Source organism: Myotis myotis, unplaced genomic scaffold (assembly GCF_014108235.1).
Source record: "Myotis myotis isolate mMyoMyo1 unplaced genomic scaffold, mMyoMyo1.p scaffold_m19_p_5, whole genome shotgun sequence".
NCBI classification, from domain to species: domain Eukaryota; kingdom Metazoa; phylum Chordata; class Mammalia; order Chiroptera; family Vespertilionidae; genus Myotis; species Myotis myotis.
In genome coordinates, this window is record NW_023416357.1 from 107,252,960 (window position 1) to 107,269,253 (window position 16,294).

Below are 16,294 nucleotides of genomic sequence, written 5' to 3' on the forward strand. Positions count from 1 at the left end.
TCTCCTACTGGGGATGTGCCCGCAACCCAGGTACATGCCCCTGACCGGAATCGAACCTGGGACCCTTCAGTCCGCAGGCCGACGCTCCATCCACTGAGCCAAACCGGCTTCGGCAATAAAGTGTTTTTTATATAAACCTAAAGAATCCTTTTGTCCCACCTGGCGCAGAGCCCCCACTCAATAAGCATTATTGTCAGCTACTGCTCCTGGCAGGCCAGAGGGGGCCTAGCCCTTCTTGAGCGAGGAGACGCTCCTCCGGGCAGGGACAGTGAGTGCGAACCCACTCATGGAGTGGCTTCCGGGTGCCAGACACTACTGTGGATGTGGCTCATCCGTCTCTTCACAATGCCACACAAGACCCTCTGAACGGCACCAAAACCTGTGCATCTTCCGTGAAGTCAGAGGTTGTGCTCTCAGTGGCCTTTTGAGTCAACACGACCTGCAGTAGGTTTCCCAGAGAGCCGTCCCTCCCACAAGGAGTGAAATCTAGTTCTGCACCATCCAGTGGGACCTAGCAAACATGATGCACAGGCTGAAAAGCACTTGTGTGTTGGGGCAGGCTCCCTAGCCCTTCTTGGAACCACCACGTGAACAAGCCCGAGTCAGCCAGCTGGAGGACGCAGCCACATGGAGAACCAAGCTCCCAGGCCAACAACTTGCTCACTGCCAGTCCTGTGAGCGAGCCATCCTAGATCATCCAGCCGCAGATAGCCACCAACACAGGTGCCAGGGCAAGTACCTCATTTGACTCACCCTAGTCCCAGCCTTCAGAGACAACGCCTCTCTCTCTCTTGTTCTGAGATCTCCCAGGAGGCTGTGTATGTGGACAGCACTGTAAGTGATGGGCATTATAAATGATGGGTAACTGCAATGTCCGTATATGCTGCTTGAAATGGTCCAAGAGACAGCGGGACTGAGAGCTCCCAGACCGGAAGGGACCAGGAACCAGGAGGATATTGGCAGGTGACCAGAAGTACCAGCCAGGACTCTGTCATGGAGGTCCTGCGATGTGGGTGCCCATGTACTAGTATATTGATTCCCATTGGCACGGAATAACTGGGTCAGTAGCTGGGCTCACTGGGACAGTGCCTGGTCCGTAAAGTTCCTCAGGCGGACTGATGTTCCGTGACTTGGGCCTGTCTGTAGAAGACAAGGTCCTACGATCCAGCATGTTCCTTAGCTCAGGCTGGGCTTAGAAGAGCAGAGGGTCGAGGGCAGAGCCCAGCACGTTCCTTTTCCGTGGATGGAGACTGCTTTCCTGCTCCGTGAGCTCGCCACACCAGCTCCCCAAGGTCACACAGGAGGAGGGCACTCCTCCAAACCCGCGTGAGCCTCAGGGGCAGCCAATGAGAGGCTGGCCAGGTTGGTGAGCAGGTGTGGACAGATCTGTAATCATGCCTCCGACCATGGACAGAGAAAGGTCAATGAACTGAGAATCGAACCAATTCAACTGTCTGGACCAATTCATCATCCTTGGTGCCAACCAACCTTCTTGGAACAATGCCCAGAGATGGGCTCATCCCAGGTCGGCTGCCAATCCCATGCATGCCGGCGGCAGGGTGCTTCCTGCTCTCCCCATGCGAGGTGATGGGTGGCTGCGCTGCTCTGCACATACAAAGTGGGATGCTGACCCCCCATGGGGCCGCACACTGCCAGGAAGCACTGCCAGGTGGCAGCAGAACCTGCTCACCCTTCCCGCTACGCCATGGACCTTTCCTTGCTGCCTGCTGTCATCACCATCTCCTCCACACGCAGCTCTTGCCAGGTACCAGGCTGTCCTTGGTGCTGTCACTGATATTTACACATGGGATGCTCATAACTGCTATATGGTAGGGGCCCTTATTTTATCCATCTTCAGCGGAGGAATCTAAGGCACAAAGGGATTTAGGTAATTTGCCAAAGGTCATAGATATTTGAGCCTGCGAATGCCGGCTCCATGGTGTATGATTTCTAACCAGTTCTCAATATTTCTTCCCTCGTTTTCTTCCAAGTGACCACCTCTCCCTCACGCACTCTCTCCCACACAGGGCCCTCCTTTCCAGGAGCAGACACATGACAGGTCTGGCCAATCAGCACAGCCATCCTTCGGGCTGCATGTGACCCATGATCCAATGAGACGTCAGCTCTTCTCCCGCGAGCTGCAGCCATGAGGATACATAAGAGGAGGGGAGCTGCAGCCATCACGCTCCCTGGGAGAAACAGGCCCCTGAGGCTGAAACCAAGACAGGAGGGCCGAGCCGAGATGCAGAGAGAGTCCTGAGGACCTCACATCTGCACCTGGATCCCGGTGTCTGAAGCCAGCCTACCCCAGGCCTTTTCAGTTTCAGGGACTAAGAATTTCCCCTTTCACATAAGCCAGTTTGAGCTAAGTTTCTGTCTTAGGCAACCGAAAAAGTCAACAAATACAGGAGTTGGAAAAGGTAGGTTTACAGTTGTTTGTATGGAAAATAATACAATAATTAATTCATAATACAAGAGTGAACTCTTTCGTGTACTCCGACTGTAACACGACTTTGCCCACCTGCATGGACAGGCTATGGAAACACCACCCCTTGGCTGCTCCCAAGTAGCCAGCCTCCATCTGTAGGAACATTCAGAGCAGCATGATGGGGCCAGGCTATCCCCCAAACTTCCCTGCCTGTTTTCCTGGGGATGAGAGAGCAATTGCACTAGAAGGGCCAGGGAGCGTGCTCTGGGGGAGCTTGACAATTGCCCCATCTTCGTCTCTGCAGACAGGCCGGTAAGGACTGGTGGCTCCATGATGCTTGGAGTTCTTAACCCCAAGCACCAGTTTCCAAGCAGAGCAACTGCAGTGTGAGCTCTAGAGCGTTCATGTTGCTGTGGCAACAGAAATGCCTCTGATTTGCAGGGACGTGGTGGTAAATGACTATTTGTAAAAGGTTAGCAAGAGTCAAAGAAATCCAGTGCCCTAAGGTAGCCACCACTCTGAAGGCAGCTGTCGGTTCTAAGTGGGTAAGAATAAGACCAGTAATGGACAAAATCCATGGAGAGAATTCCAGGAGGGTGAACCAAAACCCGACAAATAAGAGAACTAGGGTGACAGCTGCCCAGTGGGTACCCTGAACACAATTCATGACTGGGCGGTGGAGGACTGTCCATGGTGGGAAGTCCTCCTGGGAAGTTCAAGACTCACAAGTCCTCGTGCTGAGCTTCTTATCGCACATACACTGTCTGGCATAGGAACTCAGGGTTGGCTCATTAGCTTATCAATGTCACCAGTGCCTGGGGTTCCTTCCTCTCTGCCGTGCTCAGCATGTCAGCCACGCCTCCCTCACCGACCCAAAGGGGCTATCACAACCACCAGCAGGACAAGAAAGAGACGTCTTCGCTTATCAGAAAGGACAGTCTTGCCTAGAAGCCTACCCAGCTTCCGCTCCACACCCCACTGAGCAGAGCTCGGTCACATGCTCATTCACTAGCTACAGACGCCCGTGGGAAAGCAAGTTGCCAGGTATCTCAGCTTCTAGCATGAAAGATGCCTGTGCCAGAGTGTGAGGGCCACAGTGGCTGCCGGGAGGCAATCAACAAGGTACCAAAACTTTACATCAACTCATACCAGCCCTAGCCAGTTTGGCTCAGTGGATAGAGCGTCAGCCTGTGGACCAAAGGGTCCCTGGTTCGATTCCGGTCAAGGGCAGGTACCTGGGTTGCAGGCTCCTCCAGGGCCCAGGCCCTGGTCAGGGCTCGTGCAGGAGGCAACCAACCAATGCATTTCTCTTACATCGATGTTGCTCTCTGTCTTTCCCTCTCTCTTCCACTCTCTCTAAAAATAATGGAAAAAATATCCTCAGGAGAGGATTAACAAACAACAACAAAAATAAACCCTCATACCAAGGGTTCTGCCATACATAACCTTAAAGTATCCATACTATCATTCATTTAACTCAGTGGTTCTCAACCTTCCTAATGCCGCGACCCTTTAATACAGTTCCTCATGTTGTGGTGACCCCCAATTTCATTGTTACAAATGGAACATAATTAAAGCATAGTGCTTAATCACAAAAACAATATGTAATTATATATGTGTTTTCCAATGGTCTTAGGCGACCCCTGTGAAAGGGTCGTTCAACCCCCAAAGGGGTCGCGGCTCAGAAGTTGAGAACCGCTGACTTAACATATTCCTTAAATCAATACATCTTTGGTTTACCTTGACTTAGGTAGGAAATTTTACATCCCTATTACAAAGGCACTACTAGATACATTTTTCCAACCCACGTTAAAATAAATTCATAACAATTAAAGCAAAAATTATTTGCCTGTTTTACCTAGAAGCATCCCTTGCCTCAGTAGTCATACTGGGGGGGGGGGGGGGTGCATAGTAACGGGACAAAGTCATGTCTTCCTAGTTCCTGGGCCCTGGTATCAGCATTTCCCCAGCAAAGAGCCATCAAGTGCATGCGAGGAAGGTACTCTTCCAACCACCTTTCCACAGCCGTGGGAACAGCTCGGCCCCGCCCACCACTCTCCATGCCCCCCCCCCCCCCCGCTGTCAAGATGAGAAGACATTTATAAAACTTTTATATAATCTTGTTAACCAATGTCACCCCAATAAATTCAATAAAAAATTGTAAAGACATTTGGCAACATCATAGTAGGAGAACTAGCAGGTTTCCTGTACAATCACAGCCCCGTCTAAAATGTTTTTTTTCCATTACAATGAAAAATGTCCCAGAGGCTGTAAGGACCTCTACGTGCCTTGGCGTGAGACCATCCCAACTTCTTTGTCTCAGGGCCCTCCCTCACGATGACTGTGGACAAAGAGAGGTGACCAGGGCCCGTTACTTACATCAGAGGCTGGACCCTTGTCGGCGCCGGGGCAGGAGAACGTGACAAACTCATGGCACCGCTTGTGCACAACAAAACAGCAGACTGCAAAAGAGAGAAACAAGGGAGGAGGTGGGGAGAAGGAGAGTGGGAGGAAGGGAGGAGAGGGAGAGAGAGACGGTTAAAACCTGGCTTCTCGGCAAGTAGAGGCTCTACGGCAAAGCAACAATGCCTTTGCTTCTGCCCCTATCCTAGCTGAAGTCAAACTGGGTACACGGAGGTCAGGTCTTGCAAACTAGTTAACTTTCTAAAGTAACTGGGTCCAAAAGTCACATATACTCAACATGACACTCGCTGAGCTTCACTTACATTGCCGGGTTTGGGGGGGGTTGGGAACAGAGCGCTGTTCCTTAGATGGGGCGCCATGAGAAGTAGCTGGCTTGTGTCAGGTTCATAATGCACAAGAAACACGTATATGTAAACACTAGCATGGCACATAGGCAGGCAGGTAATAGGAAGGGCATGTGTAAACAGAAATAGCAGGAGAGGCAGTGCCCCCCCCCATCTCACCCAGGAGCAATGCCCAGTAGGTGGAAGAGTGGGAGAAATCAGCTGCGATGTTTACACTAACACATTAGTGATCTGCAACCAAATGCATGCACACTTACTCTGTATTTGAATTTGTTTGAGTTAAATGCATCAGTGCATGGCTCTACTATTTGGGGATTGTATCACTTGGGCAAAGGGGAAGTCAGAGAATGTATACAAAAATAACAGATTTTTTTTTATTCCTATCTTCCTTTGTAGTTTTGTTATTCAAATCACCTTAAACAAACTCTAGACTGTGGGTTCCTGGAGGACAGGCCCCATGTTAAAGGAAGAGCATCTTTCTTTTTTAGTTTATTCTATTTTTCAGTAAGAATTTTACATTCAGTATTATTTTGCATTATTTTCAGGTGTACTGAAGGTTGCCCAGGGGGAGGGAGTTGGGAAATGGGTATAAAAGGGGAAGGATTAAGAAGTACAAATTGGCAGTTACAGAATAGTCACAGGGATGTGAAGTGCGGCACAGGGAATACAGTCCATAGTGTTGTAATAACTCTGTATGGTGTCAGATGGATGTGAAATTTATCTGGATGACGACTTGGTAAGTTATGTAATGTCTAATCACTGGATGTACACCTGAAACTAATATAACATTGTATGTCAACTGAATTGAAAAATAAAAAATTATTTAGGACCCGACCAAAGAGAGCCAATGGTGGTGTAGGTAAATGCCGGTACTCACCACCTCCCACAACCACCTCAAAATTACAACTAAAATACAGAACAACCATCACTCAGAACCACCTGAAATCTGGCTGAATGGAAGTCCTACAACTGGAGAAGAAAGCACATTGAGACTGATAGGAAGGGTGGAGGCGAGGAACAGGCTGCTCCCACACCCACGTGTGGCATGTTTTTAATCAGGAGGGATATTGTGATGGCAAAATCCTCCCATTAGGAGCAAGGCAGCCCAGCCCAACAGCAGACCCTCAGCCCAGGGTTCCAAAGCTGGGAAGAGAAGTTCCCGTAACTTTGGGCTGTAAAAACCATCAGGGAGCATGGAACAGACTGATATACCTCAATGTGGGGTTGGGGTGACAAAAAGAGATAAGCGAAAGAACTTATATACTTATGTGCATAGCCCATAGACACAGGGGATAAGTTGGTGAAGTCTTGGGGGGGGGGTGCTGTATGGGTCTGGGGGGAAAGGCTGGGAGGAGGTGGGGAAAGAGGAAAAATAAGAGATATCTATAATGCTATCAACAATAAAAGATAATTTTTTTAAAAAAAAAACACAGCAGGGACTTTTCCTGAGTGACACAGAGACTGCTAGAGTCCCAGACAGTTCCTCTCAAATGGACTGAGCACAAACTTACACAGTCCCACTCCCTCTGAGTTCCCAAACTGGGTGGTGGCTTTTGGGGATCAACAAACATACTTGGAGGAACTGGGTTGTCTGGCATTGGGGCAGGAACGTGGGGGAGGCTTTCTCCCAGACAGGGGTGCTCACAGGGGTCATGGTTCCTATGCTGGGACCTCCCCTGTCACAGAGCTGACTGGCAGCCATATCTGAGTTTCCCTTAGTGTGGCCCATACTGCTGGCTCCCTCTGGTGATTCCCTGAGACCCCGTCCCATCCAGTTTGCAGCCCCACCCAAGCTATTTGCAGCAGCTTTTCCATATGAATGGCCTGTGCTGGCTCAGGCTTCAGAATTTCCTAAAACCACTCAAACAAGCAGCAGCTGGAGTCAGCATGCCCCAAAACTATCAATAAGAGGCCCAAGACCCAGCACTAGCACCAGCCTGTTTTGCTTCACAGCTGGAACTCACCTAGGCACTTCCTAGCCCAATACAAGTAGCAGCCATCTGCAGATCTCTTTGTAGTTTCTGCTGGGTGGCCCCAGGCAGTGGCTGACTTTGCTCTTCCCGGAAGGCCCTACAGCCAATGCACCCAGTGGACAGCTTCAGACCATACGAGATTACAACTCTATACATTCACAGCAACACACTCAAGGGGCAGACTCAGTGAGCACCAGAGCTCCACTGAAGCAACTCCTGCTACATAGGGGTGTCTCCTGCACAGCAGGTCAATTCCTCCAATTCCCAGTGACAGCAAGAGCAATCAAGGCTCAACTACAACAAGACTGTGCACACAGCTCACACAGGGGTGCACCGAGAGTGTCCAGCTCAGGTGACTGGGGAGGCTGACCCACTGGGCCCTACAAGAAACCTACTACACAAGGCCACTCTACCAATTTCAGAAGACATAATAGCTCTACCTAATATACAGAAACAAACACAGGGAAGCAGCCAAAGTGCAAAGACAAAGAAACATCATATATAATAAAAGGCAAATGTGCAAATCAACCATACAGCAGAACAACTGGTCATTATGATGCGCACTGACCACCAGGGGGCAGACACTCAATGCAGGAGCTGCCCCCTGGTGATCAGTGCACTGACACATGGGGAGCGCCATTCAGCCAGAAGCAGTGCTAAGGAGCAGGGAGCCTAGCTTCTGGCTGGTGAGCACAGTGGCGGTAGTGAGAGCCTCTCCCACCTCTGCTGCAGGCGGGTGGTAAGGAGCGAGGGGTCCCTGACTAGCGAGAGCCCCGGACTGCAAGAGCGATGTCTGACTGCCGGCTTAGGCCCGATCCCTGGAGAGATCGGGCCTAAGCCGACAGGCAGACATCCCCCGAGGGGTCCCAGACTGTGAGAGGGTGCAGGCTGGGCTGAGGGACCCCTCCTCCAGCCCCCAGTGCACAAATATCATGCACTGGACCTCTAGTGTTACAAATAAAAGAAATGGAAGCAAGCAAACTACTGGATACAGAGTTCAAAACAATGGTTCTAAGGTTACTCAAGGATCTTAATGAGAGCTTCAAGGGACTCAAAGAGAGCTTCAAGGGACTTAGTGAGACTTTCAAGGACTTTAGCGAGAATGTCAAAGATATAAAAAAAAAAAATACCAGTCAGAAAGTAAGCATACATTAACTGAAACAAAAAATAATTTATTGGGATTTGACAGTAGAGTAGAGGATTCTAAGAATCAAATCAATGATTTAGAATATGAGGAAGCAAAAAACAATAATCAGAAGAGCAAAAAGAAAAACGATTCCAAAATATGAAGATAGTGTAAGTAGCTTCTGGGTCAACTTCAAGCGTTCCTATATTCACATTATAGGGGTGCCAGAAGAAGAGAGAGAGCAAGATATTGAAAACCTATTTAAAGAAATAATGACAGAAAACTTCCCCTACCTGGTGAAAGAAATAGACTTACAAGTCCAGGAAGTGCAGAGAGTCCCAAACAAGAGGAACTCAAAGAGGCTCACACCAAGATACATCATAATTAAAATGTCAAGTGTAAAGGACAAAGAGAGAATCTTAAAAGCAGAAAGAGAAAAGCAGTTAGTTACCTACAAGGGAGAGCCCATATGACTGTCAGCTGATTTCTCAGCAGAAACTTTGCAGGCCAAAAGGGAGTGGCAAGAAATATTCAAAGTGATGACACAGCAAGGACCTACAACCAAAATTATTCTACCCAGCAAAGCTATCATTTAGAATTGAAGGTCAGATAAAGAGCTTCATGGACAAGAAAAAGCTAAAGGAGTTCATCACCACCAAATCAGTCTTAGATGAAATGTTGAAGGGTATTCTTTAAGAAGAGGAAGAAGAAGGAAGAAGAACAACAACAAAAATATGAACAATAAAATGGCAATAAATACATACCTGTCAACAATTAAATCTAAGTATCAAAATAAACCAACAAGAAATCTAGTGAACAAAATAAACTGATGAATAAATTAGAATCAGAGGCATGGAAACATGGAACAGACTGACAAATCTCAGAGGGAAGGGGGTAGGGGAGTGAGAAGAGATTAACCAGAGATCTTATACGCATACATGCAATACCTATGGACACAGACAATAGGAAGATGAAGGCCTGGGGTGGCTCAGGAACCTAGTGGAGGGGGGCAGTGGGCGCAGTGTGAAAAGGGACAACTCTAATACTCTCACAATAAATATTTTTTAATTATTTAAAGTAAAAAATAAATAAATAAAAGAGCTATAAAATTAAAAACAAAACTGCAAGAGGAAAAAAGTGGGACAGAGGAGAAACTTAAATATTCAAAGAGATTTAAGAAACATATAAACTAAATGCAATATGTGGGCTTTTGATCCTAATTAAAGGCAACAGCTGGTTCCAAAACTATGAGATAATGTCAGGAAAAACTCATTCTGATGTTGCGAAGGGATTATTATTACTGATATTGGGCAGAAAGAGTGAAGGGGAAAGGTTACCAACAAGGAAACAAAAATGGTTTTATCATCAGGTTTCTCATTAGCAATTGTGAATTCTTCAATATGACAGAGCAAGCAATATCTTCAAAGGTTAAGGAAAATCCATTTTGAACCTACAAAACATTAAAGTAAAAGTACAAAAGAAAGACATTTCCAGAGCACAAGAACTTAGTATTTTTACTTCCTACACAACGAGTGAGTGAGTGAGAGAGAGAGAGAGAGAGAGAGAGAGAGAGAGAGAGAGAGAGAGAGAATTTTTTAAGTGAATAAAGGAGGTGTAAGAAATAGTGGTGAATCCCAGCAACAACACAGCACTGGTAAATATTACGCAGCCAGCTCTGGGCAGTGAACTTCCACTGGACAGAGAGGCCCTGTAGCCTCAGAGGCCATCCCCAGAACACTGCCACCCAGAGGCTGACCCACAAACTGACTCTTTGCTAAACACAAAATAAGGCAGTCTAGGAAACAAATGCGGCTTGCTTTAAAATAAGGACTGTGGTTTACAACACAGAGGAACAGTGTATCGCAGGGAAACTCAACACTCTCCTGAATACCTGGCAGGTCTAAGGCGAGCCACACTGAAAAATAGAAGAACCGAAGGACCTTCACTACTGCAATATTTTTTTTTTCTTTTTTCACCTTTTAACTAAGAAACCAATTTTTTTTCTTTTTTTTTCTTTTCCTCTTCTTCTTTTTTTTTTTTTTCTTCTTTTTTCCATCACCTGATTTTACCCTTTTAATTACTACCTTCTTATTTTTAACCAGTATTATTACTGCTACCATTTTACCATTTTTTTTAAAGTGCCATTTTATTTTCTCTTTATTTTATTTTGGGATTAGTGTTCTCCATTCTATTTTCATCGTTATATTATTGGTTGTTTCTAGTTTGCATTTATCTCCAGGGAGCTGTTGCTGGAATTTGTTGGGATTAATGGCTGTTCTATAGGAGTATTCTCCTCATATAAAAAGTCTCTTCCCCTCTTCCACTTCATTCTCTCTATTCGCTTTTTTTTTCTTTTCCTTTCTTTTCTCACTTTTACTTTCCCCCCTCCTTTTTCCCACTTTCATTTTTGCACTTCTTTTTTTGGTCCCTAATTTTCTTTTCTTTTTTCTCTTTTCTCTTTTTCTCTTCCTTCTTCCTTATCCCCTAATTCTCTTAATTCAGGTGGTCACCTTTATTTGGGGTTATTAATATCGTGAATATATTTGTGTATAGTGCCTGGTACGTGGTGCCTTGTTGTGTTGTATTTTGTGCCTTTAAATCAACACAGCAGATCCAAGCAACAGCAACCTCCTGAGCACCACACCCTCTGCTGAGGAACAGCAGCTGTACGTGAAACCTCGCCCCACCAGCCAGAAGAGCCACCACAGCTGTGAACAGCACCCACCAGAGGAGTTGCTGCCAACTGAAGAGCAGCTGCTACCGCAACCGCCCGAAGAGCAACCGCAGACCAAGGAGTCACTGCCACCAAGGGAGCAGCCACTGAACGACTCAACGTCTAGATATGTCAGTGAGATCAAACATGGGTAGACAAAGAAACCCCCAAAGGAAAGAGAAGGAGGACTCTCCAGAAAAGCAGCTAAGTAATACAGAGGCATGCAACATGACAGAAAAAGAATTCAGAATAAGGGTCCTAGAGTGCATAAACCGGATGGAGGAAAAAATCGACAACCTCAGCAAGAAGCAAGAAGAAACAGATGAAAAAATCGATAACATATGGAAGAAGCTAGAAGAAACAGATGAAAAAATCGATAACATATGGAAGAAGCTAGAAGAAACAGATGAAAAAATCAACAACTTAAGTAAGACCCAAGAAGATATGAAGAGTGATATAGCTGCAATGAAAAACTCCATTGAAAGTATCAACAGTAGACTAGGAGAAGCGGAGGACCGAATTAGTGATTTAGAAGACAAGGAAGCAAAACACACCCAAAATGTACTGCAATTGGAGAAAAAAATGAAAAGACAGGAGGAGAGCCTAAGGGAGCTTTGGGACAACATGAAACGAAACAACATACGAATAATAGGGGTACCAGAACAACAGAAGGATGAACAAGGATTAGAAAACCTATTAGAAGAAATAATATCAGAAAACTTCCCTGAGGTGGGGAAGAAAAAAGTCACACAAGCCCAGAGAGTCCCAAACAAGGTGAACCCAAAAAGACCCACCCCAAGACACATCATAATTACCATGGCAAATGTTCAGGACAAAGAGAGAATCTTACAGGCTGCAAGAGAGAGACGGAAAGTTACATACAAGGGATCTCCCATTAGACTGTCAAATGATTTCTCAACAGAAACACATCAGGCCAGAAAAGAATGGACGGAAATTTACAAAGTGATGCAAAGCAAAGGACTGAATCCAAGAATACTCTATCCAGCAAGGCTATCATTCAAACTTGAAGGGGAAATAAGAAGCTTCACAGACAAAAAAAGGCTAAGGGAGTTTATCACCACCAAGCCAGCAATGCAAGGAATGCTAAAGGGACTGGTATAAAAATAAGAAATAAAAAGCTCAGAAAGAAAACAGCCACACAAAAACAGAAATGGCTACAAACAAGTACCTTTCAATAATAACTTTAAACGTAAACGGACTAAATGCTCCAAACAAAAGACATCGAGTGGCTGAATGGATAAAAAAACATGACCCATACATCTGCTGTCTACAAGAAACCCACCTCATTAGAAGGGACTCACACAGACTGAAAGTGAAAGGATGGAAAAATATCTTTCAGGCAAATGGAAAGGAAAAGAAAGCTGGGGTAGCAATACTTATATCGGACAAAATAGACCTCAAAGTGAAGGCCATAACAAGAGATAAGGAAGGCCACTTCATAATACTAAAGGGATCAATACAACAAGAAGATATAATCCTGGTAAACATATATGCACCCAATGCAGGAGCACCCAAATTCATAAAAAAACTCCTGGAAGATATCAAAGGAGACATCGACAACAATACAATCATAGTTGGGGACTTTAATACACCACTGACAGCACTGGATAAGTCCTCTAGACAAATAATCAGCAAAGATACAGCAATCCTAAATGACTCACTAGATCAGATGGACTTAATAGACATCTTCAGAACATTTCACCCGAAAGCCAGGGAATATACATTCTACTCAAATGCTCATAGGACATATTCAAAAATAGACCATATATTGGGTCACAAGCAAAGTATCCCCAAATTCAAGAAAATTGAAATCATAAAAAGCGTCTTCGCAGACCACGATGGCATAATATTAGAAATAAACTACAATAAAAACAACCCAAAATACTCAAACACCTGGAAGCTGAATAGCATGCTATTAAATATTGATTGGGTTACCAATGAAATCAAAGAAGAAATTCGAAACATCCTGGAAACTAATGACAATGAAAACACAACAATCCAAAACCTATGGGACACAATGAAAGCAGTCCTGAGAGGGAAGTTTATAGCTCTACAGGCCTATCTCAACAAACAAGAAAAAATGGTAGTAAATCATCTAACTCTACAACTCAAAGAATTAGAAAGAGAGCAACAAGAAAACCCCAGAGTGAGCAGAAGGAAGGAGATAATAAAGATTAGAGCAGAAATAAATGACATAGAGACCAAAAAAACAATACAGAAAATCAATGAAACCAAGAGCTGGTTCTTTGAAAGGATAAACAAGATTGACAAACCTCTAGCCAGACTCACCAAGAAGCAAAGAGAGAGGACCCAAATAAACAAAATCAGAAACGATAGAGGCGAAATAACAACAGACCCCACAGAAATACAAATGATTGTTAAAAAATACTATGGACAGCTCTACTCCAACAAACTAGACAACCTGGAGGAAATGGACAAATTCCTAGAAAAATACAACATTCCAAAACTCAATCAGGAAGAATCTAAAAATCTCAACAGGCCAATAACTATGGAAGAAATTGAAGCAGTCATCAAAAAGCTTCCAGCAAACAAAAGCCCAGGACCAGACGGCTTCACAGGGGAGTTTTACCAAACATTCAAGGAAGAACTAAAACCTATTCTCCTCAGACTACTACAAAAAATTCAAGAGGAAGGAACACTTCCAAGCTCATTCTATGAAGCCAGCATCACCCTAATACCAAAAGCCGGTAAAGACAACACAATGAAAGAGAATTACAGGCCAATATCGCTTATGAACATAGATGCCAAAATCCTCAACAAAATCTTAGCAAATCGGATCCAGCAGTACATCAGAAAGATCATACACCATGACCAAGTAGGATTTATCCCAGGGATGCAAGGATGGTACAATATCCGCAAATCAATAAACGTGATACATCACATAAACAAATTGAAAGAAAAAAACCACATGGTCATATCAATTGATGCAGAAAAAGCATTTGACAAAATTCAACACCCATTTTTGATAAAAGCTCTCAGCAAGGTGGGAGTAGAAGGATCATACCTCAACATAATAAAAGCCATATATGACAGGCCCACAGCCAACATCATACTCAATGGACAAAAACTAACACCATTTCCCCTAAGAACAGGAACAAGACAGGGATGCCCCCTCTCACCACTCCTGTTCAACATAGTACTGGAAGTGTTAGCCATTGCAATTCGGCAAGAAGAAGAAATAAAAGGCATCCAAATTGGAAAAGAGGAAGTAAAACTGTCCTTATTTGCAGACGACATGATATTATACATACAAAACCCTAGAGACTCCATCAAAAAGCTACTGGACTTAATACATGAATTTGGCAATGTAGCAGGATACAAAATTAACCCCAAGAAATCCGAGGCATTTCTATACACCAATAGTGAACTTCCAGAAAGAGAGATTATAAAAACAATCCCGTTTACCATCGCACCAAAAAAATTAAGCTACCTAGGAATAAACTTAACTAAAGAGGTAAAAGACCTCTACTCAGAAAACTACAGGACATTGAAAAAAGATATAGAGGAAGACATAAACAGATGGAAGAACATACCGTGTTCATGGATTGGTAGAATCAACATCATTAAAATGTCCATACTACCCAAAGCAATCTATAAATTCAACGCACTTCCCATTAAAATACCAACGGCATACTTCAGAGATCTAGAACGAACTCTCCAAAAATTCATCTGGAATAAAAAAAGACCTCGAATAGCTGCAGCAATCCTGAAAAAGACCAAAGTAGGTGGGATCTCAATACCAGATATCAAGATGTATTACAAAGCCAGTGTTCTCAAAACTGCCTGGTACTGGCACAAGAATAGGCATATAGATCAATGGAATAGAATAGAGAGCCCAGAAATTGGCCCGAACCAATATGCTCAATTAATATTTGACAAAGGAGGCAAGAACATACAATGGAGCCAAGATAGTCTCTTCAATAAATGGTGCTGGGAAAATTGGACAGATATATGCAAGAAAATGAAACTAGACCACCAACTTACACCATACACAAAAATAAACTCAAAATGGATAAAGGACTTAAATGTACGACAGGAAACTATAAAAATTCTAGAAGAATCCAAAGGCAACAAAATCTCAGACATATGCCGAAGCAATTTCTTCACTGATACAGCTCCTAGGGCACTTGAAACGAAAGAGAAAATGAACAAATGGGACTACATCAAAATAAAAAGCTTCTGCACAGCAAAAGAAACCATGAACAAAACAACGAGAAAACCCACTGTGTGGGAAAACATATTTGCCAATGTCATATCCGATAAGGGCCTAATCTCCAAAATTTATAGGGAACTCATACAACTTAACAAAAGGAAGATAAACAATCCAATCAAAAAATGGGCAAAGGACCTAAATAGACACCTTTCAAAAGAGGACATTCAGAAAGCCAAGAGACATATGAAAACATGCTCAAAGTCACTAATCATCCGAGAGATGCAAATCAAAACAACAATGAGGTACCATCTCACACCTGTCAGACTGGCTATCATCAACAAATCAACAAACGACAAGTGCTGGAGAGGATGTGGAGAAAAAGGAACACTTGTGCACTGCTGGTGGGAATGCAGACTGGTGCAGCCACTATGGAAGACAGTATGGAGTTTCCTTAAAAAACTGAAAATGGAACTCCCATTTGACCCTGTGATCCCACTTCTAGGAATATATCCCAAGAAACCAGAAACACCAATCAGAAAGGATATATGCACCCCTATGTTCATAGCAGCACAATTCACCATAGCTAAGATCTGGAAACAGCCTAAGTGCCCATCAGTAGATGAATGGATTAGAAAACTGTGGTACATCTACACGATGGAATACTGTGCTGCTCTAAAAAGGAAGGAACTCTTGCCGTTTGCAACGTCATGGATGGAACTGGAGAGCATTATGCTAAGTGAAATAAGCCAGTCAATGAAGGAAAAATACCACATGATCTCACTCATTCATGGATAATAGAGACCATTATAAACTTTTGTACAATAATAGATACAGAGGCAGAGCTGCCTCAAACAGATTGTCAGACTGCAGCAGGAAGGCCGGGGAGGGTTGCGGGGCAGGAGGTAGGGGGGTAAGAGATCAACTAAAGGACTTGTATGCATGCATAGAAGCATAACCAGTGGACATAAGACATTGGGGGATAGGGGAGGCTAGGGGACTGTCTAGGGCGGGGGGATAAAATGGACACATATGTAATACCCTTTGTAATACTTTAAGCAATAAAAAAAAATAAATTAAAAAAAAAAAAAATA

The 16,294-nt window shown here is 44.3% G+C and overlaps 1 protein-coding gene across 5 annotated transcripts in view; it reads right to left on the reverse strand.

Annotated features, from left to right (window-relative positions):
* PRKCB (protein kinase C beta) overlaps window positions 1-16,294 on the reverse strand; it is a 299,355-nt gene that overhangs the window by 143,322 nt on the left and 139,739 nt on the right. For 3 of the 5 annotated variants that reach the window (XM_036308214.1, XM_036308213.1, XM_036308215.1), the window contains one exon: window positions 4,808-4,890. The exons of the other annotated variants lie outside the window; for them this stretch is intronic. In XM_036308214.1, coding sequence (XP_036164107.1) covers window positions 4,808-4,890 — 83 coding nt within the window. The remainder of the gene's footprint in view (window positions 1-4,807; window positions 4,891-16,294) is intronic. 5 annotated transcript variants of the gene reach the window in all.